The sequence below is a fragment of the Camelus ferus genome, chromosome 10 (genome assembly GCF_009834535.1).
Source record: "Camelus ferus isolate YT-003-E chromosome 10, BCGSAC_Cfer_1.0, whole genome shotgun sequence".
Classification (NCBI taxonomy): domain Eukaryota; kingdom Metazoa; phylum Chordata; class Mammalia; order Artiodactyla; family Camelidae; genus Camelus; species Camelus ferus.
Genome location: NC_045705.1, coordinates 53,843,255 through 53,870,228, shown reverse-complemented (window position 1 = coordinate 53,870,228; position 26,974 = coordinate 53,843,255). Strand labels below are relative to the sequence as shown.

Here is a 26,974-nt window from a genome sequence, read left to right as displayed (position 1 = left end):
ATGGCCACTAGATGGTACCAGGGACCCAGTAACTGTACCTTCTAAACCAAATATGATCAAAGAGAGCAGAAATGTCATGCCAGGGCTCATGGAAAAGAACAACTGTTCAACGTGACATCTGAGGCGTCATTGCTTGTATGAAAGAGGATGCAGTCATAATGAGTCTTGAATTTAAAGCAGATCTCAAACAGATTAGCTGCATGCTAATCCAGAGGACCAGGAGGAGGTCAGTAGCTCATCCACAGGCTGTGGTCCCCACCTACAGGTATCACCATTGGAGGAAAGCACAACAAATAACCAGGAAGTTTGGACAGAGACGGAATGCAGAAGGTGCTCAAATCATGAACAAGTCCACCTGGAGAGACTGAGGTTTGGAAAAGGAGATGCCGCATCTTAGGATCAAGCTATCTGATTCATGATAGTGAGCCAACCTGGGGAAAGGGAACCAGACACACTGACCAGGTTACTCCTGAAAGGCTTTACAGATGTCTGAGGCTTTGCAGAACCTGAGGCTGGGCTGCTAGCAAAAGCTTCCAGCCTCCTAATTCCCACAGGCATCCAGCCCCATTTGAATAGTTCCTGTCTGAGAAAAATCACACCTTTAGGTCAGCTTCTGGAAAGCTCTTCCCCCATATAAATTTGTTTGAGAAAAATCATGAAAAAGCAAGAAAATCATGAGAGCTTTCTCATAGAGTCACAGGATACCCAGCTTCCAAAGGCCACTCCATCTCTCTGATTTTACAAAGTTAGAAACTGACATCTAAAGAAGTTAGATAACTAAGTTTACATTAAATCGCCTTCTGATAAGTGAGCTGAAATGAAAGGTCATACCTGGAGTTGTATTTATATAACACAAACATTTTCTGTAATTTCTAAAGAAGAATATAGAATATCAGAAAGTATATTTGATTCATTTATATGATCAAAAAGTTTTTTTACTTATGTTAATATATAAATAATACCTTTACCTTAAAAAGTTGCTTTGCAAATCTAGTAATTCTAATGCAGAAATGGCTACAGAAATGTCACTACAAGGATAAAGGGTCTCCTTCAGTGCCCGGTCCCAGGGAACTGATGTGCCCTTGTTTTCAGCTGAACCGTTATGGGTCCTTGGTAGATGATGAATCATATTTAACGAGGATTTTCTTTTTGCAGAGCAACTAAGGGGCTAGGCATAGTATTTGAGTGTAGATGCAAGGAAGAGAGTAAAATAACCATTATATGTGAGCTGAGCAAAGCTGAAGTAGGTACATGAGATGGGCAAATCCAACAAAAGGGCAGCGGGCCCCCAGGGGACTGAAGATTCATGTTAATGATTGTACCAGGGAGAATGAGCTAGAAAGATAGGAGGTGGTGATGGTTACAGTTTGGGATGCAAACAGTTTAAAGTGAGATTAAAAGTTACAGTTATCGGCAAATGACGATGCCTATTACGTGTAAACTCTGACAATGAGAATGTCTGGGTAGGGTAGGGAGAAAAACAAGATCTCTGGAGGAGAAAGCAAGAAACTAAGAGGCCATGACGTTAGAAGGATTTTCTTTGCGGAGGTATTAAAACCATCAGGACTTGCGGCAAGAATACCGTAAGAGAGAAAGAGAGAAAGCCAGAGCCAAAACCTTTCCGAGGATGAGGCGACATGACACTGGGGAGATAGAACGCCTACAAGTGGCAAAGGGGAGAAGGAATACTATCCACTAGCAGGCCCAGGAGTATGAAGGGTAAGAGAAAAGACATTCGACCCCTGAGAAGGTTGCAGAGAAAAAGAATACCTTCGGGGGAGCCAAGTATCTATTGAAAAGGACAGTGAAGAGAATGGAGTGTTCAAAAGAGATATTGAGGACGTGAGATTCTGTTGGTAACTGCGAGTACCAAAGAGCACAGGAAAAGGCTTCGAGGGTTAAAGGGAGACAGAAGCAGTACTTCTTGATTCAGGAGAAAATTAGGAGACTTGAAAATAACCTTTGTCAGCTCCAGTCGACTGGAGATAACATTCAAAGAGGGGGTAGAGAAGATATTACAAAAAAATATTGAATGTGTATTAGTATGTTGTAGTTAAGAGCTGAATGAACAAAAAAGGAAATGAAGACTACTCTCAAAATTGTGGGGAAGAGGTGATGGGGAAGCTATTCCATTAACCTGGATTGATTTAATAATTTTGAGGCAATCCCAGCATCCCACCTAGAGAAAAGTCATCCCTGTTAGAAAATTAAAAACCAATAAAGAGAACTACTAGGTAAAACCAAGGGTCAAAGATCCTGAGGTTAAAAAAAATTTGTCCTATAGTAGTCATTTCTGAGATTACTGCAGTGGTGACTTGACATAGATCCAAAATTGCCAGTGATATCTTGAATAATCTTTATGGAGTGTACATCCTGGATATGATGTAGAGTCTATTGTGACATATCAGTTCTACCTATGCCTGCTATTTCATATAAGGTTACAAAAAAATTGGCTAGAAATAGAGAACATCTCACTAAGACAGGATGGGATGAAGATATATGCTGATATTACCTAAAATGTTTAAACTGAACTTGAGAGAGATGAGAGAGAAAATCCCCAAACTGGAGAAATTGGTTTTTATGAAGGACAGCAAAATTCTCATGAAAATTAAAAATTAAATGTGGGCATCCTTAGTCACAAATAAGAGAAAATATTTGAGTATTTGTAGAGTCTCGGGAGTTTATGGAAAAGCAGGCTTTATTGGTAATAGATGTTGGGAGTATAACATGGATCAGTACAGACAAAGGGGAACTAACAAAATGGGAGGAAATTTTGCAATAGCTGCTACAAAATAGGGAGGCTGACTGGCACTCTGTGTGAACTGGGTGAGCATATGAGTAGAGAGGAGCAGGCACGGGAGTCTGAAGTGAAGTGGAGGAACAAGTGACGTTAACCTTAGGCAAGAAATGACTCGGGAGGGAAGCTGACGTACTTTATTTATTTTTTTACTACTCCAGGGTCCAATTCTTAGAAGTCCAGAGGATACACAAAATATCTATTCAATGGTCATCATCAAAAAGTTGACAAATAAGCTCAGGAGAGGGTGTGGGGAAAAGGAACCCTCCCACACCATTGGTGGGAATGTAAATTGGTGCAGCCACTATGGAGAACAGTACAGAGGTTCCTTAAAAAACTAAAAATAGAGTTACCATATGATCCAGCAACCCCACTCCTGGGCATATATCCAGAGAAAACTCTAATTGGAAAAGATACATGCACCCCAATGTTCATAGCAGCACTATTTACAATAGCCAAAACACGGCAACAACCTAAATGTCCATCAACAGATGATTGGATAAAGAAGTTGTGGTCGATATATGCAGTGAACAACTACTCAGCCATAAAAAAGAATGAAATAATGCCATTTGCAGCAACATGGATGGACCTAGAGATTATCATACTAAGTGAAGTAAGTCAGACACAGAAAGACAAATATCATATGATATAGCTTATATGTAGAATCTAAAAAATAATGATACAAGTGAATTTATTTATAAAACATAAAGGCTCACAGACATAGAAAACAAACCTGTGGTTACCAAAGGGAAAAGAGGGGAGGGGGATAAATCAGGAGTTTGGGATTAACATATATAAAATAGATAACCAACAAGAGTCTACTGTATAGCACAGAGAGCCTATATTCAATGTCTTGTAATAACCTGTAATAGAAAAGAACCTGAAAAAGAATAGTTTTATAGATGTATGTGTGTAACTGAACCACTTTGCTGTACATCTGAAACTAACAACATTGTAGATCACTATACTTCAATTAAAAAATATTTATTCAGTACATAGAAGAATTATCAAATAGTTGCAACTGTACTTGGTCTGAATGAACTGCCTTTATAGATAAGCCTGACAATTGGTGAGATTCAGGAATTACAGAATCTGCCTGAGTAGTTGTGACTCTGTGTTTTAGAATCAAATCAAGGCTGATATTCCAGGATTTGGCACAGATTAAACCCACCATAGCCCATAATCCACACATCCACAGGAAGAGAATGTTTTAGGTAGAAAGATACTTTATTTATGGAATCTGCAATGTCTTTGTGTCTATGTATTTTAAATATCCAATTGTTGCCTATAATAGAATTAAGAAAGGAATAGAAAAAAAAACTGTTACAAAAATAAGTGGAGAGGAAATGATGGAGCAGGGGAGGATGAAGGACAGGCTGTCCAGAGGGAACAGAAAGAGGTGTTGTAGCTGAGAAAATAAGAGAGAAAATTTCTTTTCCACATGTCAAATATTTCATCCCGTTTTATCAATTATATTCTTTTCTCTTCTACTGGAAGAAGTTTAAGATGATTCAATGTTTTCTTATGTCATTTAATATAAGGTTTATTTACTCAGTGGAAACCTCCATTCTTTGTGCAGCATTTTCATTGTCAAAACTCCTCAACAATAACAACCACAAGAATTCCTATAATTGGCTCTTTACAGAGCAACCAAGATGAAAGAATAATTTATTTTTCCTTCAAGAATTCAGTGTCAAGCACATTGACATTACACAGACACAGACACAGACACAGACACACACACACACACTCAAATGGCATCATCAACCATGTGCTCAGCCAGCCACATTGTTACGCTTTTATTCTGAACAGAAATAATGTTATATGTGAATTGGTTGAGCAATAACATGTCACGATACGAACAACAATTACATGTCTGAACTCAGAAATCCTACCTAGAATTAGAATTAGAAACTTCGTTAACTAGACACAGGCCCAAGACAGAAAGCTTAAAATTTTAGAGAAAATAGATGCCTATGACCAGATCAAGTTCAGAGTCTGTTTTGAGTGCCAGTAATGGCGTGGAAGCACAGACAAGCCATGAATTTTGCAGCCATCTAGGCCTGGAATCAGATTCTTGCTTTCCCACTGATTACCTATGGAATCTTAGACAATTTATATAAAATCTTCAACCCTTCCATATTTATTTGTTTAAAGAAATACCTCAGAAAATTCTTGTTTTGAATAAGATAATGTGCATGATAATACCAAACAATACTCATAGAAATAAGTGGATGTTCAACAAATGATTATTCCCTTAAAATACCCAAACCTTAGGTTCTAATACAAAAATGAGAGACAAACGTTCCTGTATCAATAGAAAAGGAAAGTTATTACCTGCAGATGTTTGTACCTCAACAACAAGGACAAATGTCAAAGACTTGTCTCTGCCAAGCAAGGTTATATTCATGAGATTCAGGGTCTTTGGGGATGTAACCCCTTGAGGACAATACTTGTTTGTCAAAATTCCACTGAAAATCCATCAGGACAGAGAAAATTATATGTACCCATGCTCATATAAATATGTACCATCTAAGAATATCTATAAACTTATTTTTATGTGTACATTAGAATTTTTAATGAAAACTTTTGATGGATTTCTAAAATAATTCTAATTGTATTGGGACACACAAGAACAAACAAAAACATGCATGACTGGGACATTGTGCTGTACACCAGAAATTGATGCATTGTAACTGACTGTACGTCAATTAAAAAAGAATAAACAAAGATACAGTGAGTAGATGTAATTTCAATTCAAAATAGAAATCCTTCTGGGAAAAATTAGTGCTTGTGTGTATATATATATACACACATATATGTATACATATATATTTCTAGATGATGCTACTTTTTAAATTAAATGTATTATTTTGAGATAATTATAGATTTACAGGTAGTTATAAGAAATAGTAGTACAGGGAGATCCTGCACACCCTTTACCCACTTTTCCCCAATGGTAACATCTTATAAAACTATAGTATAATCTCACAAACAGGATATTGACAGCGATGCAGTCAAGATAAAGAACATTTTCATCACCACAAAGATCCTTCGTGTTATCCTTTTATAGTCACCACAACTCCTGTCCCATCCCCATTCCCATCCCCTCCTTAACTTCTGGCAACCCCTAATTTGTTCTTCAAAAATAATTCAGGATTCTGTCTCTTTGAATTTATTTGAATGAAGTTGTCAAATATAACGTATGTCCAAAGACTCATATTCGGGAATCATTCCTTCATTCTGCAAATATTTACTGAGCACCTACTAAGTCTTGGGCACTGTACTAAGCACTGGGAATAAAAGGGCAAGCATGAGAATCACAGTCCTTGCACTCATAAAAGTCACATTCCAGTACTCGAAAATTGCAGAACAAAACAAAAACAAAATAAAAAGATAAGTATTCATCCACTTTTGATACTGGTTGATTAGCCTATTCAAACTAATCCTCTCAGAACAACCAGAATCTGGTGAAAATGAAAAATGAAATCAACTTCTTGAAGGCAACAGATAAGTAACAAAGTAGTGAGTTATTATAAGGGTAAGATCTAGGCAAAGATGGAAACCCACAGAGCTGAGCCTAACATTCAGGACTTTTCTTTCCTAGGGAATTTTGCAGATTCCCAAAAGGAGGTGGCCAAAAAGCTTATTCGTGATTTTTGACAGTCTCATGGGGCTATGTGGAAAGAAGAAAAGATAAGACAACATACAAAGAAATAGCAGAAGCAAGAGACAATAGAAACAGACCCAAGGGGCTCCAGATACTGGAATAACCAATGACTATAATTAATGTATTAAAGGACACTAAAAAATGTTGAAATCTCAGTGAAAACTGAAAACTATATAAAAAGAAACTATCTTAGAAAACTCAAAACTCAATATAAAAATTGAGCTTAACAGATGGTTTTAATAACATATTTGACACAGTGGAGAAAATTAGTGAGCTGGAAGATATGTCAGAAGAAAATGTTCATAATAAAGCATGGAGAGATGGAAGCATAAAAAATAAGAAAAATGGATAAGTGATCTACTAGAACACAGTTAGAAGGTCAAATAAGCATTTAATTTGATTCACAAAAGTAAAGTCTTATTGAGTGGCTACTCATGAGTCTAAGATCATTATGATCAATCAACCCAATTCTGCTTAATTTAGCCACAGTTGTTAATATTACTTAGTTTAAGAACCATAAATAATGTAAAAGTCAACAAAGGAGTTGGTTGTGGCAAAAGGCAGTGAACATCAAACTAATGTGAAGAGACTCAGGTTTAAAATAGTTCACTAAATATCACCTGTGGTCACCTAAAGTGGCCACTGAAGGCAAGTCTTTAATGACAAAATGCCCTCCATCAGAATGAAGAACTTTAGAAATTCATTAACTATGGTGTTGGATTGTCTCTTCTAATCATTCTAGAAGCCTCAAAGAGAATTAAAGATTTGTACTTGTAAATTCTCTGCCTAAGTAGTTGAGTGAAATGAAGGGCTATCAATGACTAAGCCAAAATTCCTAGGGCAGACACTGACCCTGTCAGTTGATATGTTACATCAGCTGAGCTCAGAGGAAGCCCCTGGAAGTATTGCTGAGGCAGCAGATCCAGTTTCTGGACAGCAGGGCTGATGTTAGTGTCCTTAGTGTCCAGTATGCAGCGGTGGTTGCGCTTATAACACAGGCTGCAGTTCCTAGCACTGAGCAGCACCAGCAATGGGGTCCTCACGGTGCTCAGTTCCGTGCAGGGACTTGGGGCATACCTTTCAACCTGATTCTACAGCCTTCCTGGTGGCTTCTGATCTACTGAAAATATCCAGACTTTATTTCTGTTGCTTGCAGTTAAAAACTCTCACTGGCTGTTAGGCACATGTTATTAGCAGAGTTTTTCTAAGTTAGAAATGTGTGCAGAATGGCAGCAACATTGCTTACTGGAAGAAAATCAACATGGATGAGAGTTTTTATTTAGATGGCCCTCATCCACTTACGTAGCACCATTACATATGGAGTCAGGTATTCAGATGTTTAAATATGACAATATAAATGAACATAATGTACATGACATCATTTAAAAGCACCTTATAATTGACAGAAAACAGAATAGCATTAAGGAGAAAGATCTAAATTCTGGGCTCAAATTGCTTATTTCAAATCCCACCTCAGCCACCCACTCACTTGCTTTGTGACCTTGGCCATGTTACTTAACTCTAAGTACTTCCGTTCCTCATCTATGCAATGAAGATAACAGAACTGTTGGAGATTAAGAGAGACAATAAATGTCAAGAGTTTAGAATAACGTCTAGCATACAGTGAGTACTCAATAATTATCAGACACTATTAATATGAAAACAATAAAAACAGTAACAATAACACAAGAAAGAATTGTTTAATGTTTTAATTAGTTTAATCCTTTCAACATCCCACTGAGAAGTATTGCTATTGTCCCCACTTGAAGATGAGGAAATAGGAGCACAGGAAGGTTAAGTAACTGGCCTAAGATCATATGTAAGTGGATGAGTTTGGATTCCAGTCCTGGGTAGTGTGGCTCCAGAATTTTCACCCCTAATCACAAAACTAGAAATAATTTACTACTAGCAGTACTACTACTGTCCACTACCTGTTACCCTTATTTTTTATTATCATTATTATTTAGTCCTATTAACATGCTGGCTCTGATTCGAAACCAAGGCTGACTTACTGCAGTCATAAGCAAGTATATTTTCAAGCTCATTGGAACAATTGCTTGCCTTTGATAAGAAGGTTGTTTTCCTGAAACTAGACTTGGGTTTGGATTAGTAGGTGGTTTTAATGACTCCTTGGGGAGCAGCACAGCCTTTGCTCACAGACAATTTTAGAGACCACAGTGAGCCTGAGGATTAGTCCAGGGATTCACATCTCCTATATTTGGAACTGAAGCTGAGGAACAGAATTAAAGACTAGCCCCAGAGGACTCGCAGGTGAGACACCATCTCTGCCTATCCCTGCCTCCCCAGCAGCTCAAGCTGATACATCTGCCAGTCATGGCACATCCCCAGATAATGGGGGCATTAGAGCACAGGGGATGTCATTAATTCATAGATATATATATTTTTTCAAACAGAGACAAAAATACTAGAGAAATACCTCTTTTCTCCCTTTGGGACCTGAAACTACCTGGTTCTTTCAAATTTAACAAAACTGGCATTTTTAATAAAATTTCTAAAATCTCTGCTAACTGCTTTATGGATGACTGGTGAGTACTGTCTGAATCCATAGCTTGCCCCACCACTAGGAGGGCCATCTGGTTGAGTTTCATTCAGGAATCAACAAGCTTCAAAATAACCTCCTAGATTAGTCTCATTCTGAACTCACGTGTGCACGTTGACCGAGAGAGATCAGAAAGATTCTAGGAATGGTGGGGGTCCAGGCTTCAACAAATAGAATCTGACTTATGAAGCTAGAAGAGCATGAATGAGGCTAAAGGCGGCATTTTTAACTCCCATAAAAGGATTGTCTTTGTAGAAATAATTCATGACCAAAAAAGATACCAGAATCTTTTACAATGTTGTTTTATAGTAAAATGCTTAAGAGAATTATCTACATCTTCATATTCTGCCTAGTTTTATCATATTGCTTTTCTCAGCCATGTTCTATAATAATTAAGGAATTGAGTATTTCAATTTTTATTTTTATTTTCAGGTTACATACAAAGTGTGTTTTAAAGTGTGTTATAAAGTGTATTGACAAAGTAAGCTTGAACATTTACAAATTAAGTACTTGGGGCAGAAGTATCCAAACAAATAATAGTACAATAACAAATGCAAAGGCAATATGAAATATGTGCAAAAAATGAATTTTAAATTTGAAACTGGTTATAAGTAAGTACATGGGCCGAAACAAAAAGATCTTCTTATTCAACTATATGTGCTTGTGAATAAGTTAAAATAATTCTGAAAATAGAATGGCTGGAGACAGTTACAGAGCCTAGTATGTAACAAGAGCTTTGAAACATGAATGAGCTAAATTAATGCTATAGTTCTAGGTATTCAGTTGGTCAATAAAGGACATTTTTCATATAAAGTCGCAGAGAAAAGAACAGTATGTGAGAGTTCAGCCTAGCAATGAGTGTTCTACAATCTATTTGGATATCTTTCTTTGCAAGGACACACCTAGAGTACCAGTCAAAACCAGCATCTTATTATCTTATCATTCATTCATTCATCTTTATTCCTCATATAATCATGCTTTAAATTGTATGAAGTCAATAGTGCCACATGCCAGTTGTATTTTAATATCTCTTTAAGTAAAAAGATTGAACAGTGATGTCGCATCAGAATTCCTTCCACTGAACACTTTTATAAACCCCTCTTTTACCAGGACATTTCTATTTTTCAGAAATCAATTGCAAAAATTAGGCTCACAGGTAAGATGGGGTATTATCAGAATGCATGCCTACAGTGTAATTCAAGCAAGGGGTGCGAGAAAGAGGACTTAATAATGGCTTGTGGTGAGAAGATTCACAGGAGCAAATATGTTCAGTGTTGTTTGTACACACTAAGGATGTGAGAGTTACATTTGCAGAACTAACATCAAAAATCTGCTGAGGGAAAGCTGTTTACGTCTACTCTCAATCCCTCTGATAATCCACTGTTTTCCTCATTGTCTGCTATCTTCTTATTTTTCCCCCAGAAGGAAACAAAATCAAGAACAAACAAAATGACAGGAGAAATTCAGTGCACTAGACTCATGCACCCCTTTCACGAGCTCCCGGAAAATCAAGAACATCAAATGTCCTTCTTTGTGTTTTTCTTAGCATTGAATGCCACTATCCTTTCCTGGATATGGGAGGCAATCCTGATACTCCAATTAGGCTGGAATTTCTCTTGTCCCTTGCACATTTTAGTTTGCACGGTGGGCTGCCATTCCCTCAGGGTACTGCACAGTCTCATCCTGCAGAGAACGGCCATGACCGTGGCGCATTCCTTTATACAGATTCGTTTCTTATATGCTCCACTCACCAGGGATTATTGTCTCCTGGCCAGAGTATCCTATGACCAATCCATGTCTGTCAGTCACCTTGTGAGCTACATAATCATGGTGTCTAAAGAAGTCTGGAATAGCCTGCTGGCCTGGGCTCACCTGATTTCAAGGACACATACAATGATAGATTCTCTGCTGCTCTTTGCTGACTGGACCATCATCAATTCCTTGTCTTACACAGCCCTGGACTCGAGCTCTTGGCTGTTAAGGATTTTGCTCAAAAGAGAACAGTTTTTTAAATTATGTTTCTGTAAAGATCACCAGTATTATTAGGACTGTCTTCATCTCCCAGATATCCAAGCTGGTTTTAGTCCCAAGGATTCTCCCCTCTGAAGCTTTTTTTTTTTTTTTCAAGCTCTATCTTCCACCTCTCATTCCTGGGTCTATTCAACTTTCCTCTCTAAGGTTCTAAAACAGACGGTCTCGAGTCTTGTCCCAACTTGGACCAGGTAACCAGAGCCATAAATGTGTTGCATCCTCTGCCACATACCTCAAGGCAATCCGAGGGAAGGAATTTCCCAGAAACAGCACCAAAGAAAAAGACCACTGAGTGTGCATCAAAGGAAGGCAGGCCTTGTTATTAACAATTAAGCCAGTGGGGAGGTGGTAGCCCAGTGGTAGAGCGTGTGCTTAGCGAGCACAAGGTCCTGGGTTCAGTCCTCAGTGCCTCCATTAAAAAATAAAATAAATCTAATTATCCCCCCTCCAAAAAAAATAAACCTGAATTAAACAAAAAAAGTAATAAAGTAAAAAAAAAAGATTAACAAACAAACAAACGAACAAAGTAAACAATTAAGCCTAACTGCAGTCCAACCTGGTATCACCTGGCCTTGGAATTGGGGATAACATATTTGAATTATAAAAATAATTATCAAATGCAGAAAACCAAAATGCTCCAAATATAACAAGAGAAATAGTCAATATTAGAAAATATGCTTAGTGGTTGTCTACCTATTGTTTTCTTAAATAAAAATATATTTCATCCCATTCCTTTTTTTCTATGTTACGTTCTGTGGGGTCTCTGGGTGGTAAATACAGAAGGCATTCATTTCTCAAATACACAACACACCTTGCTTATTTAAGTTTACATAGTAAATGCTAAAAATTCTGTTACACTTATCTATGGGCTTTTCTATCTGAAAGAAAATACATACCAAGTTTATTACAATTTCCAAGTACTGCTTGAATCATTTTCTTGGAGAATACTTTTCTGTTATAGCACATTATTGAACAAATCCTGTGAGTCAATATGCTTATGTCATTCATATCAGTTTCAGACAAATACAGTGCAATCAGGCATTTGAATTGTGATATCCCCAGTATAATCACAACCCAGTGCATGTCTTTTCTCAGCTCATAAAGAGAAGAAATCTTCCTCAATCCAGACAGCTAAGCTGTTTTATGGGAAGTCACAGCACAAGCACAGTCACAAATGCAAAGATAGTAAATACAGGAGTGAAAAAGCCTTCCTTTACTTTGAAGGTTGAATTGTTTCATTCAAATGATGACACCAACATTTCTTCCAGGCCTGTTTAAACTTTGGTAACATTAGGATAGGGTTGTAAGTGGATGCTCTTAGTTGCTTCACTTACTCCACAATGTATTCATATGGGAATATTTCATCAAGGGAAATTTAAATGGATAATAAAGCCTCAAACTAAATGCAACCAGCACATCAGCTACTCCAGGGCAAACATGGTAATTCAGAGCCCCCAGCAACTCAGAGTTCAGTGAAAGACTCACTAAATCCATATGGGTTCCTGGCTGTGGTGAAACAAAGTATCAGTGGTCTTGAGTTATGACTCTGATGCTGTTTCCAGTCACCATCTCAAGAGTTAACTTACAAAGACTCTTTCACACCTAGAGAAGGTTCTTTGTCAAAGGGTATCCCAGGCTGAATGCAGAAAACGATGTACCCTTTCCTTTAATACAAGCCCTTCCTAAAAACTGGAATTAAATCTCATGACCCAGTGGATTTTTAAAAACACCTTCTTCTTCTTTAGAATTTCACTGGTGACTATCTGACACTTCTGGACTTAGAGCTTCTCTTTCCCAGTTTTGCCGAGCAGAGCAGCATAGTAAATTCTGGCTCAAAAGGGCCGTGGTCAGTTCTCCTCAGCTCTGTGTGACCACAGCATCAATTTCTCTCCTTCTCTTTCCCCTGCTAGGAATTCTCCCAGGGAAGATGCACAAAGTCACCTGCTTTCTGCAAAAACAGCCTTTAAGAGGCCTGACTGTTCATCCCCTTAGATATTCAATTCCTATCACTGACTCATTGGGGAGTGAGAATTCCATAGGAAAACCAATTCTTGGTAAAAAGTACATTGATTATCATTTGAACTTGGGCTAGACATGAAATGTGGCACAGATGGCAGTAGGTGAGCTGCCTCTCTGCCTCTGTCCCTTACTCCAGGCCTAAGTCACTACTCAAGATAGGTGTACAGTCCAAAGGATGCTGAAAATAGAAGTCCCATGTTTTATCGTTTAGGTAACTTGGTTGTGATCAAACGCTGCATTTGAGGCCTATGGGACCCTCAGAACCGTTCTTTGCTGACCTGGTTTTGAATAAAACTTTACTCCTTAATTTGATTCAACTCATGGACTTCTTTGATTAGCACATCAAACTTAACATTTCACTCTACACCACATATAGCCTAGAAATTCTCCTCTGTCACCAAAATGAAAGCTTATAGATTTACCTGCTGCAAGGGCAAAAGTGGCTAAGAGAGGCCACTAGAACCAGGCCCTGGGTCTCATGTGAACACTTCTCTTCCAGCTGCCTCCTCTTTGGTGTGAATCAATGGAAATGCTGAGAGACAGAAAATACACTTTCTAATTGAAGAACACTCTCACCTTAGCTCTGCTGTGTGTTGAATGCTGAGATTGGGGGCAGTGTTCTTTGCAGCAATAGTTTAAGGGCTGTGCAACATCACTGCAATTAATGACCTAGAGGATCCAGTCCTAATCTCTTTTTCCCTGGCAGCCAAGAGCAAAGACCAGATACATTAAAAAAAACCGACCTGGCCCCATCAAGTGGAGCTGACTGCCCCAATTTCAAGCCAGAGCAGAATGGGGGAGGGAGAGAGAAAGGGAAAGAGGCATGCAGGACCCTTAGAACCTTTCGTTGCTCACACCTGGTTTTGAATAAAATTTTACTCCTTAATTTGATTCAACAGGAAATATATAACAGCAGGAAAAATGAAAACTGCTTTTCTCTTCATGGTCTGTTGTGATAAATATGACAGCCAAGGCCATCTTTTCTTTGCAAGCAAAACTATCCATATGTGCATCCTAGTCACACAATCTGTACATAACCTTACTTAGTCCCCTGTGAAACATTCCATGGCCCCCCACCCCAGCCCCAACTTAAAGGCCACCTGCTGAAGATGCTCTTCCAAGGGCAGGAAGCCCATCTCCGAGCATCACACCAAAGGTTCTGGACTTGAGAGTCATCCTGAGAACATGCACCAAAGCATCCCAACCTGAGTCATCCTTAGTTACCAGGATGACTCAGGGATTCTAATTCCCAAAGGTGCTTTAAATCAAATGTGAAATATCTCACAGAAACTCTGTATAAACTGTTCCCTTGGCACCAGGGAGTGCTAGAATAACAAGCGATAACAGGCTCGTCACAGTTTAACTTTATAAATACTCACAGTTTGTCGGTGTGGAACACGGAGACCAAGCTTTCCAGTCAGACATGAAGAAGCTTGTTTGTCCGATTGGAAATACTCTAACTGAACGCTTCCGAGGCATTGGGAATCCTGACTGATCGACCGATTGGTGCTTGGTAAGTAGTCTTCACTCCCCAGGCTGTTGTAATACAAACTATAAGGTAGCCAAGAGAAGGGTTTCAGTTCTGGGACTGAAAAGGACAGGGCTTTAGGATAGCGGTGCTTTGCAACGATCAGAGAAGCAAATTGGGAAGGACTGGTTGACCCTGGCCTGGAATAGCTGAGATTTTTTTTTCTGTGTATTATTTTATGAGGAAACCCTAGCAGGGACCTGTTAAACTAGTGAAGCCTCTTAAATTGCATGCAAAATTTCATATGAGTGAAACTTTTCTAGGAGCAGAAACTTAGCTTTCATCAGATTCTCAAAGTAGTTCATGTGCCCCTCCCTTCCCAGGGGTTGAGAATATTTTTTAATTGTTTGAATTGTTCAAACAAAGAAAGGAAAAACACAACAATGAATTATCAAACATTCACTATGTTAGTTAAATGCAACAGTAAATGTTAAAAATATCTGAACAAAGAAGCATTAATGAACTCATCCTAATATGCCTAAAATTTTCTCATAGGAGTCTAAATTTTTTTTTAAATAGGAAAAACAAAATTATAAAATGGATAAATACTGAGGAATCATAAGTGGGAAGGCGGTATAGTTAAGGCTCAGGGATCAGCCCACCTAGTTTCAAATTGTGGCTCAACTACTTTGTAAATTTGGGAAAAACTACTGAATATTTCTGTGTCTCTATTTCCTCATTAAGAAACTGGAAGAAAAGATCATTATGTACTAAATAAGATAATGTAAAATAAAATCTCTTGGCATGTTAGAAGTATTCAACTCATCACTGGTTATAATCATTACGTTTGAGAGTAAATCACAGTACTCTTTTTTTTTAAGTGACCATAGATTTTCTTTTTGGTAGAAAATTACAGGTCAAATATTTATTAATAGAGATTCCTTTTCTGGAATTTATTGTCAAGTCCAGTTCTGAGAACAAATAGACTAAACATTGAAGTTATTAATAAGCCTCATTCTTTAAAAAAAACTTTTTAAAATTTTTATTAAAGTATAGTCAGTTTACAATGTTGCGACAATTTCTGGTGTACAGCATAATGTTTCAGTCATATATATATATGTTCCTTTTCATATTCTTCTTCATTGTAAGTTACTACAAGATATTGAAAATAGTTCCCCATAATAAGCCTAAATCTTAATTGCCCTTGAAGAAAATCAGAGTATATACTGGCTTAAAAACTTAAGAAAGAGCATTCAATTAGAAGTCTTTTAGGATGCAAAAAAGCATCTCCATAGGGTAAATAATGAATAAATATTGAACTAACAGAAAAGAAATTGTTAAAAATCTAGAAATTAGAATGCATTAACAGTGTCTTAGAAACTTTAGGGACAAACATGCAATCATATCAATAACAGCTAACACAATAAAATCATCTGTCACACAAGAGCTGTTGAATAAAGCTAGAGTCTGCCCACTGGTTTTCTGGGGATTTTCCAGAGTTACTAAACCCTCCCACGCCTCAGTTTGAATTGAGAACTGTTACAATACTTCAAAGGAGCAGGAAGACTTCACCAATTCTAGAAACCAATTCAAAAAGAATGTTTTCCTGCCTTTAGATGGCACAGATCCAGAACAACACACAATTTACTGAGTAAGATTGTTTATATGCAATGCTTGAAGATTGCAGGATTTTTGTTTTTTGTTTGCTTGTTTTGTTTTGTTTTGCTTTAAGTTATTACTGAGGAGAGATAAGACCACAGCAAACAGGTCACCTCAACCATAAGCCAGGAGTATCAGAAATGACCGTATTTAAAAGTTTCCTTATTTTCTGACATGAACTCACCTGAATATCTTAGGGCACCTAAGACTGCTACTCCTCTCCCCAGCCCTTAAAGGTACACTTTTCCCAGAGGTCTGTCTTTGAACCTTTCCTGATACTTCTCTCTCCCTGAATGATCTTGCTGGTTCCCACAGCTTTTACCATCCTCTGTCTACTGATGACTCCCAAATCAGTATCACTAGCTCTGACTTTGCAATAGACACCCACTGTCCCCTCTAACTGAATTCAACACCCTTCCGTGCGGCTCCACTCCAAGCTCAGACATTCTGTTTCTCCTAAAAGCACTACCCCTCCGTAACACTGTTACATAACTACAAAGGGAAATTTTGCTTGTTTTTTTCCCCCTCAATTATATTTCAAGTTTTGAATTGTATAATATTAATTTTGATGTATGTGTATGTGTACTTAAATTGTATCAGATCTCCTCAGTTAAGAAACAAGGTAAAATTAAACTCTTAATTCTTAGGTTATCATTACCTCGGTCTCTCGAACTTGAAAACTGAGAGTCTCAGTCAATTGACAAGTGGATGCAGACTTTGCCTTTAGAGTATCTCTCATTCTTATCTCGTTTCTTTGTTCCTTCCATCATTTCCTTGGTTCACATCCTTATCATCCCTTACCTGGAAAACATCCTAGCCAGTGTCCTGCTGGTGGCATTCTCCCTTCAGTACTTTATACACACACCTCCAGATTAACTCCCTGACAGCTGAGTGCTGGTCAAGTCACCCTATCGTTCAAATGTTTAATGGGTCCATGAAATAGCTGTTAAAATCTCCCTGGCATGCGAAGCTCTTCACAATATGGCACTACCCTACCCCCATCCAGTTTGTTTCTCACTAATCTCTTTCATACATGTTTGCTCTTACCTGAAAGGATGCTCACAGTCCCCCAAACATGCTCTGAGATCAACTCCTTGCTCAACTGTTCCCTCCTAAAATGCTCATCTCTGACCCAATTTTCACTTTCTCAGGTCCTTTTCATCTTCCATTGACCAACTCAGTTCATTTAAAAGGCTGCTTACTCCCTACAGGGTACAGGTTAAACTCCTTATACCAGATAAGGCCCTCAATTATCTAGCTCAGACATGGACTTTTAGCCATGCTTTTCATCACTTTCTTACAGGCCTTAGATCCAAACAAAAGGGATCGTTCCTGACCCCATTCTCTAGGGCAACTCTGGATCTCTTCTTACTGCACCACACCTTATGGGTCAAGACCAAAGGGATGTGCCTACTCAGAGTCCATCCTATATACTCCTCCTAGACCATCTTCCAAGAAACAAGACCTCAAAATTCCTTGCCCAAACAGCCCCCAACTCATTCCCAGAGTCTACAAGAGTCTCCTTCCCAGATCACCCTTGTGAGGGTGAACCACACTACTGGTGTTCACTACCTGGGCCTTAAGGGGAGCCCAGGGATGGCTGTTCGCAGGGCTGTGAACAGAGCGTGTACATGCAGGCTGGCATGTCCGCGCATGTGCAGCCACACATGCGGATTGGCGGCAGATTTTCCTTGTGTCCCCTCATTCCTGCTTGGAGTTACAACCATCCAAAGAATTCTGCCTTCCAGGTTATTAGAAAGGTGTATTTGTTAAGGAGGGAGGATAAAGCATATTTTATTAATTTGTTATCTTTATTTTCTAACTTTTACATATTTAGACATTTGATATGTGGACGTCCCTTTGTTATTCTCACCCTGGGCCCTGCCAATCTCAAAAGCAGGTCTACCCTGAGGGAGCCTGTTTTCTAACCACACCAAATATCTGCAGTTCTTTCATGCCTTGTTGTTCTCAAACATCAGTTGCATTACACTAGTCATGTCCTTTTCATAATATATGAATTTGTATTAGAAAAACCCAACAGAATTAATTAAAAAAATACTTTTAAATAATGAGAAACTATGGTAAGAAAGAAGTTACAAAATTAATTTACAAAAATCAATAGCTTTCCTATATGTAAACAATACTTAAATAAACCACCAAATAAAAAAAAAAAGATTTCATTTACATTAGTTACAAAAAGATAAAGTACCTATGAGCAGACCTTAAAGAAATATGCAGGACCTTTATCTGTAAAGTTTAAAGAAAACTTTAAAACTCTTTTTAGGAAAGACTCTAGTAAATGAAATACATACCTTAGTTATAGAAAAGAAGATTCAATTGTAAAGCTGTCAATTCTCTCCAAATTAACATATTGATTCAATGCAATAGCAGTCTAAGTACAAATGGGATTTTTTTTTTTTTGGAACTTGATATAATAATGCCAAAGTTCATCTGGAAAAATACATATGTGAGAACAGCCAGAAAATTTGCTCCCAGATATTAAAATCAGGTTCTCAACTATTGTTTAAATGTTTGGTCCTGGTTCTAGAAGAGACTACAAAGAAAAAGATCCAGAAATTAGCCCATACACTTATGAATGTTTTACTTTACAAAAATTTTGGAGTTTTAAATCAACAGAATCAGCTGGAAAATGATTTCACCAACAAATAGCATTAGAACACCCAGCTAGCTATTTGGAGAAATAAATAAAAAGAGTTTATTATGGCGGGAGGATATAGCTCAGTGGTAGAGGGCATGCTTAGCATGCACGAAGTCCTAGGTTCAATCCCCAGTACCTCCATTAAAATAAAGAGATAAACCTAATTACCTTCCCCCCAAAAAACAAACAACAAAACAAGCAAACAAAAACAAACAAAAAGAGTTGATTACCTAATCCCTTACGTCAAAATTAAATCTCAGAAAGATCAAACTTTGTAATGTAAAAAAGAAATCTAGTAAAGTTCTAGAACAAGAGATTATTTTTAAAGAAATTTTAAACTGAGGAAAGCTAAGCTAACCATGTTACAAAGATCAGAATTCCAAAAGAAGGAGATAAATTTGCTTGATATATTTGACATCAAACCACTTAAAATTTACTGCATAGCACAAAGAAAAATTACCATACCAACGCTGAAGGACAAGTGACAAACAAGAAAAGAATTTGCAGTATATATATCAAACAAATGGCTGATTTCCTTACTAAAGAAAGAGCCCTGTAAATAAAATGCTTAGAAGACCAACAACGTAATAAATAAGTTAACAAAGGAAGTGAAATGACAAAGCATAGAAAAAAAATACACATGCAAATAATTGTTTGAAAAAAGGCTAATCTCCATTCATAATTTTTAGAAAACAGTACCAATCAGGAGACATGAGTTACCAATATCCACCATCACAGTGGCGAAGATTTAAAATTTGATAAAACTGGGTTTGTGGGAAAACCAATATTGCTGTACAACATTGTTGGGAGTGTAACTTGGTGCCACTTCCTTGAAGGTCAATTTGTCAATCTCCATCAAAAGAGAAAATGAATGAGTTCAGACATTTCTGACTCTGTTTTAGAAGAATAAAACCCATGGCAAATGACAGCTTTTAACCATTGGGATTATGAAGCCAAATTTTTGTCATCTAGTGCTAGAACAAAGAGGTAAGAAGCTTTTGTTTTTAAGTATGTAAACATTTTGAAGCCATGTTTTCTTTTTCCAACAGGAGAAAGAACAAAATGGCAAGAAGCAACCGTACCACGGTAACTGAATTTGTCCTCATGGGGTTCACAGATCGCCCTGAGCTGCAGCTTCCCCTCTTTGTGGTGTTCCTGACAATTTATCTCATCACCCTGGTGGGAAACCTTGGCATGATACTGCTCATCAAGGTGGATTTGCGGCTCCACACCCCCATGTACTATTTCCTCAGCCACCTAGCTTTCATTGATCTTTGTTACTCCTCTTCAATTGGGCCCAAGATGCTACAAAATTTATTGGTGAAGGAAAAAACCATCTCCTTTTTGGGCTGCTTTGCCCAGCTCTACTTCTCCAGTGCTTTTGCCACCACCGAATGCTTCCTCTTGGCCACAATGGCCTATGACCGCTACATGGCCATCTGCAACCCCTTGATTTACACAGCCATTATGACACAGCGGGTCTGCAAGGAGTTGGTGATTGGGGTCTATAGCTATGGCTTCCTAAACTCTGTGATACAGACCGTTCTGACTTTCCAGTTGTCCTTCTGTGACTCCAACATCATTGACCATTTCTATTGTGCTGACCCACCTCTCCTCGCCCTCTCCTGCTCCGACACCCACAACAAAGAAAAGCAGCTCTTGGTCTTCTCCACAGTGAATCTCACTAGCTCCCTCCTGACTGTCCTCATCTCCTACATTTGCATCCTCTTTTCCATCATAAAAATCCAGTCTTCCGAAGGCAAGTGCAAAGCGTTTTCCATTTGTGCCTCCCACCTCACAGTGGTCATCATCTTCTATGGAACGCTCTTTTTCATGTACCTGCAGCAACCTAAAGCAGAGAATTCCTGGAAGTACAACCAAGTGGTCTCTGTGTTTTACAGTCTTGTAATTCCCATGCTCAACCCTCTGATCTATAGCCTGAGGAACACAGAAGTAAAGGACACCCTGAGGAAGATGCTAGAGGGCAAGGAGTCATAGTGGGTTATCAGAAGGAAGCACTGGGAAAGTATCTTATACTGACACGGTCTGTATACCCAGTCTCTTGAAATTTAGCAGGCCAGTTGCTGTCCAATCAAGAAAAAAGGCCAATTCAATCTGGATTCTTTAAAGACCCAAAATACTGGACCATTTGTTTGAGATAGTACAATTTAATCTAACCAATTATCCTGGACTAATCAGAATAGATCTACAAACTAGACTGTTAATAACATCCTGTGTTGAAAATGAAGTGGCTTACTACCAATTAGATAATCATGTGAGAAATTCAAAAAGATCCTAAAAATAATGGTTAGGGTGAAATTTAACAAAAGCCAACAAATTGTAATTGAAATTAACAAAGCTGGGTACAAAACCCACACATGAAAATCAATGTTCTTAGAATATTTTTCTGCTTACAAACAGGCTACATTGTAGCAAATCTGTTAATCTTAAAACATAACATATTGCTAAAGATGGTGGTTAAGTTTTGAGACCGAAACACAGAAAGCAAGTTTAATCTAAATGTAGTTGAAATACTGCATGCTTAAGATGAACAGTAGAAAAAATAGTATTACAGCAATAAGGGGGGGGGGAGGAGACAGAAAAACTATGAATCAATTAAATGTGGGGTTTATTTTATGGTTTGTTTAGAAAAGAAAGTATAATTAGAGGAGATAGAGTTTAGGATACTTTCAGAGATGTTCAAAGTGGTCATTTATTCAACAGGCAGGATTTAATTTTTCTAGTTTCTGGAAACTGCAACTGCAGTAATTTTTAGGGGGAATGGTTTGGGAAGGAAGGAGTCACATATAAGTTTAAAAAAGGGAATGAGAATTAAGAAGAAAAATAAAAAGAAAGAGGGAGAGTTTCCTAAGGTAACCAGGTTGAGTATGAATATTTCTGAGAAATGAAATTGTCTTAATTATTTAAATGATCTAGAGAAATATTTAGTTTTGCAACATTTTTCCATGTTTTTTATTTCTGTTTTCACAGATTTGATAGTCCAACTTTGTGAGAGATAAATCTATATAATGTGTTGCTGTTAATGGAGATAGGTAAAGAAAAATCTCTTAATTTTTTTTGTAGGCAGGAATATGAGCACGCTATGGTCTTTCCAAGCCTCTATTCTAACGCTTCTTCCCAAATAATTCTTAAGACACACAAATCTGCCACAAACCATTAGATTTCCTCCCCTAAACTCTTTTCAAATGTGATTATTACTTTGACTTTTAAAAATAGCTAGGAATATATATCACCAATCAATTACAAGTACGTTTAAAATTAATCAAGGAGGGGGGAGGGTATAGCTCAAGGGGGAGGGTATAGCTCAGTGGTAGAGTGGATACTTAGCATGAATGAGGTCCTGGGTTCAGTCCCCAGTACCTCTATGAAAAAAAAAATATATATATATATATATAGACACACCTAATTACCTCCCCCCCAAAAGTTAATCAAGGAACTAAGGGATCCTTGTTGCACCCAAATTTACTTCTCACATAATATGATGGGAATCTTTGTTTTATTGTTGCTTGTGATCTAGTCATTTAGAAAAATAAAAATAATTAAATATTTGTAATTCTTCTTACTTAGCTCAAATAGGCTTTCTGGAGAGTTGAGTTGTAAGCTGTATTCCTAAACACTTGGAGATAGAGTGTTGGCTGTGGTTAAAAAAAAAGATACTATCAGGATAAAGGAAAAGAGTCAGGAAGGGTATGAAGCAAGCCTAAGAGGTAGGAGAGCTTGCATAGGTAATGAGCAAGAGAGGAGAAAGCAAAGCAGACAGGAAAGTGATGAAGAATAATGGGAGGCAGAGGCTCAGATCATGACCTCCTGAAAAGTTACCAAGTCATCTCTTCATTCTGCACGCCAGCACCCATCACAGTTTCTGGTACAGAACAAACATATCACAACCAATTGCTGAATTGATTTGTTCTCTTCTATATGTATTTCTAATTCCAATGGAAGGGTAGACATGGTGCCCAGTAATAATGGCCCTGTGGTTGGGATATAACAGAAGAAGGAAGCTACTAAGGTCATGACAAGAAAATTATTTTTCTTTTCTTTTTTTAAAATTGAGGTAAAATTGGTATATAATATTATATTAGTTTCAGGTGTACAACATAACAATTCAATCTTTGTGTACACTACAAAGTGATTACCACAGCAAGAGGAAGACTGTTTTTTAACATCCTCCCCTATGAGGCTAACATCTTTAATGCAGGAAGACATATGAAGGCAACAACACAGCCTGGCCAGTGAAAGAAATACATGTGGGAAGTCGGTGTATTGGGAAGATGGTAGTAGCTAGAGTTACCGATGCTCCATGTCAGGCAAGGGACCATTACTATATTGAGACAAAGAAAATGATCAGGTACCAACACTTAGATGAGAAATTATGTTTTCAATAAAAGGCCATACCCATTTCTTCCAATTTTTTCAAACTATTTCCGTATCAGTTTCATTTAGAAAGAGAAAATAAAAACAGTAAATAGATATCACATGTTTTCAGTACAATCCTCTCAGCAAATGCATTATAATCATATTTTTAAAGGACTGTTTGGTCTAAGACTTCATTTCATCAGTTCTTCAGTTCTTTTTAGAGAAAACTGAAGAAGATATGTCACAGGACCTCTCCATAATGCCTCCCCAGCAGCTGAATTTGTCTGCTTTGTTCAGTGTGCTTCTTTGATTTCCTATAAAGCAAAGTAGAAAATTGAGAATATTGTATTCACAGATTGTGAAGGATGTAAGTCCATATTTTTCTAAATTTCCCAAAGACCTAAAGAGCAAAGAAAGGGGGAAAGGATCTATTTTCTATCTCCTTTCCCACTGGGGCTCCTTAGTCTTATAAGTTTATGTCTCTGATTTGGGCTATTTAAGAAAATTCTTCAATCAATTATTTACATTTTAAAAAATCTGTTGCACAATGTACACACATATAGTATTAAAATGACAACATTTAAGCCATAAGAGAAACCAGCATGATTATGCATCTTTGTTCACTTATAAAGTGAGGCTGTTTCAATCAATACTCATAACAACTATACTAATTTTTTGGCCCAAAATAAACACTGTCTTCTGAATAAGTAAATGTTACCAAAATAATGAAAATTTTCCTTTATCAGATTTTAAAAGTCCAACATTTCATTCAAAGTGAAAATAAAACTGCTCTCACATATAAATAAAATGTAAATCCATTTTCCTCATAGTAATCCTAAAAATGAATGTTATTTGCCTAGCCTTCACTACACAGACAATTTTCATTAACACATGTAATATGTAGCTGAAATTTATGACAAATATATGTATAAATTTATATTCATTTGCACATAAAATGCTGACTGCTTCAATGGGCTAAAATTTAAATTTCTTATTTCTTCTCATTTAATATTCTATTGATTTGCCATGCTTAGAAAGAAGCCAAAAGAATTTTTTTTTATTATGTTGATCATGGGAAAGGAAACCAAGAGGGCAATTACTATATTCATTTCCTTTTGTTATTATTTGATGTGTGTAAATATTTCAGAAACCTCAGAATTTTTAAATCTCAAACATGCACCCAGATTTTCAACTCCGTCCTGGATGTATAATTCTAGCATTCTTTGGAGAACAGGGTGGAATCGCAAAATGTTAATTCAATGCTTAATTCAGAGTGGCTGCCGCCTGCCATTAAGTGGTGCACCCACCAGAGAGATAGGGAGTCACTGATGTCAGAACTTGGAAAGTTCAGGCTCCTGGGAAGGTGACAGATTTAGCCTATGCTTCCAAGCTCTTCTTTTTTTTTCCTTTTTTTCCTGTAAAAATACAAACGTTTAGCAAATAACTAGAACTTCCATTTTTGGTAAGGTAGGGCAGATTGAAGAGGGGAAAGATCAGCTATTTTAGAAAATCAAATAATTATCTCAATGCCATGGCATCAGCTTGACTGTCCTAACAGACAGTTTCCAGAAGGTTTTATTCTGTAGTCTGAAAGAAAGTGTTTTATTCCTACAAGCTTACTTTCTTGGGTTTGGTGTGTTGACCACTCTGGTACTGGGACACCTACCACCCTGCAGCTTCTGCCCCTCCTTACAGGCAATCTCATTTGCCAACCACACCAGACGTGGTCCAAGGATGCAGGATAGGACGGGGAGCCAGCCAGGTGCAAACACTCTCCAGCCCACCCCTGGCTCACCTTCATCTGGGGTTTCTATGGCGTCTGCATGCTTCTCATACTTGAGCAAGAGTAGGGAGAGCTCCTGCCATCTCTGGGTTTCTCACAGAAGGTTTTTCATTCCACTTCCATTGCCTTTCCTCTGAGAAAGAACCATTTTTAACTCTTCCTTATCCCTACCATCCCGTTTCACTGTGAAAGCTAACATCAGCAATAGTATGCTTCCTTATCTCCTCATTTGCTTTAGGAAAACTAGCAAGTAGCTTATCTTGGAAATCTTTCAGATGCAGAGCTTAAATTAATGTTAATTATAAAAGAGTAGCAAATTGAAAGGAAATTCTAATTAATGTTATTTATATTGGGGGATCATTTTTATAAAGAAATGTTGAAATATCTTTCACAAATATTGGGGTGTCTTTCCTTCTTATATTTAGCACAAATCACATACAGGTCCTGTGGTGTCCACAGGTGCAAAATAACAACTCTATCAGCTTAATCTGAGTTCTCTGCTCTATTTTAATTCATTACATTTAATAAATTAATTAGGTGTTAAAAGACTTCTAAGGTTTCTCTCTCAGCCTATTCACATTTCTCTGTACATTAAATTGTTAATTTATCAAAAGAAGTGCGTGTGTGAAGTGCGTGTGTAAATTGCAGGTTTACTAAACCTGCAGCTGGCTTCTGATAACGTTTATAAATCCACATTTTGGAACCATGGAATAAATGCCTGCATGTCAAGCAATCAAAATAAATTATGCTGGGCCTAGAAAGAAAAAAAAGTATGATCTGGGAGGTGAAGGTGAAGATTTTGCTTACAATTAAAAAAAAAAAAAAGCATGACCTCAAAAACAGGCCTTCGAAGCTTGTAGCAGGGCTGGCGGTGTAGCAAGGAGACCAGCCAGGACACTCGAGGTCTTGAGTCCTAGGTCTGCTCTGAACCACCCTATCAGTCAAATGGCTTGATCTGTATGAGCCTTCACTTTTTCATCTAGAAAATGAAAATAACATCTTGCAGGGTAACTATAAGGGTATACGCAAGTGCATTTTAAACATTTAAAAGTATAAAGCTCTTATTTTTAATAAGACTCTACCACTTCCAACGAGTTCAATTTACAGAATCTTTGATTTGAAGCAAGTATTTGGAAAATTATTGCCTAAAAACTGTTTTTACAAACTATGGAAGCTCGCAAATGTCTCCAATAATGGCTTTTCTTCATTTCATCTGCCTGATTGGAAAACTTAGTACGGCCCGTTTCCAATTCCCAGGCACTCTGGTCCCAAAGGCTGTTTTCAAGTCAGTGATCTGGAACGTGGACACCCTGTCTCCCAGAAACACAGTTGCACGTGATCTGCTCAACTCAGACCATGAAAGTCTTCTTAACTCATCATGTCTCCGCTGACACGACTTTGACCCTGAACCACTACAGCTCACTTATTCCCGTAGAACAAAGCTCTGATGTTCTAAATTGGTTCACAAGGAACTCCTCTACTCCTTACAGCTACAGTCATGGAAGGCAGCATTCACATCCCCAAGACCGTGACGGCTCTGAACTTCTGCTGGCCTCACCCCAGCCTATGAAAGAGCAATTAGGAGTGAGCTGTGGGATGGAGGCCAGGGTATGTGGTGGGGCTGTGGTCGGGGGCATCTGACTCTCTCCTGCTCCTTTTCCTTGGCCAATGTTTGGACTTGCACAAAGCCTGGAAGAAGCGGAGAGGATATAGCACGAGAGTGTAGGTCCTGTGGAAGCCTCTTCCCCAGACTTCTTCCCCCTCCAGGGCTCTCTGCCTGCTGCAGGTGGTGCTCCTTAGGTGGGAAGTAGAAGGAGGGTGATCAGAGACCTGACATGTGCGATCTGGGCAGGAGGGGACGAAACAGGGCAGGGGAGGGGTCCAGGGAGAAGCTGCTGAGTCATTTCTCAGACTCCACGGAGGTGCAGGCTATTGCTTTATTTCTTTAAAG

The 26,974-nt window shown here is 38.0% G+C and overlaps 1 protein-coding gene across 1 annotated transcript; it reads left to right on the top strand.

Moving 5' to 3' along the window:
• The first annotated feature begins 14,469 nt into the window (after positions 1 to 14,469).
• On the top strand, positions 14,470 to 25,848 carry LOC102515263 (olfactory receptor 1044). Its single transcript, XM_006183085.3, has 2 exons — positions 14,470 to 14,590; positions 19,913 to 25,848. Exon 2 carries the CDS (start codon positions 19,926 to 19,928, stop codon positions 20,859 to 20,861), a length of 936 nt encoding a protein of 311 aa, XP_006183147.2. The 5' UTR covers positions 14,470 to 14,590; positions 19,913 to 19,925; the 3' UTR covers positions 20,862 to 25,848.
• The last annotated feature ends 1,126 nt before the right edge of the window (positions 25,849 to 26,974 follow it).

Excerpts from the sequence above, each read along its gene's own strand:
- LOC102515263 (XM_006183085.3), top strand. The coding sequence starts at position 19,926 with ATGGCAAGAAGCAACCGTACCACGGTAACTGAATTTGTCCTCATGGGG.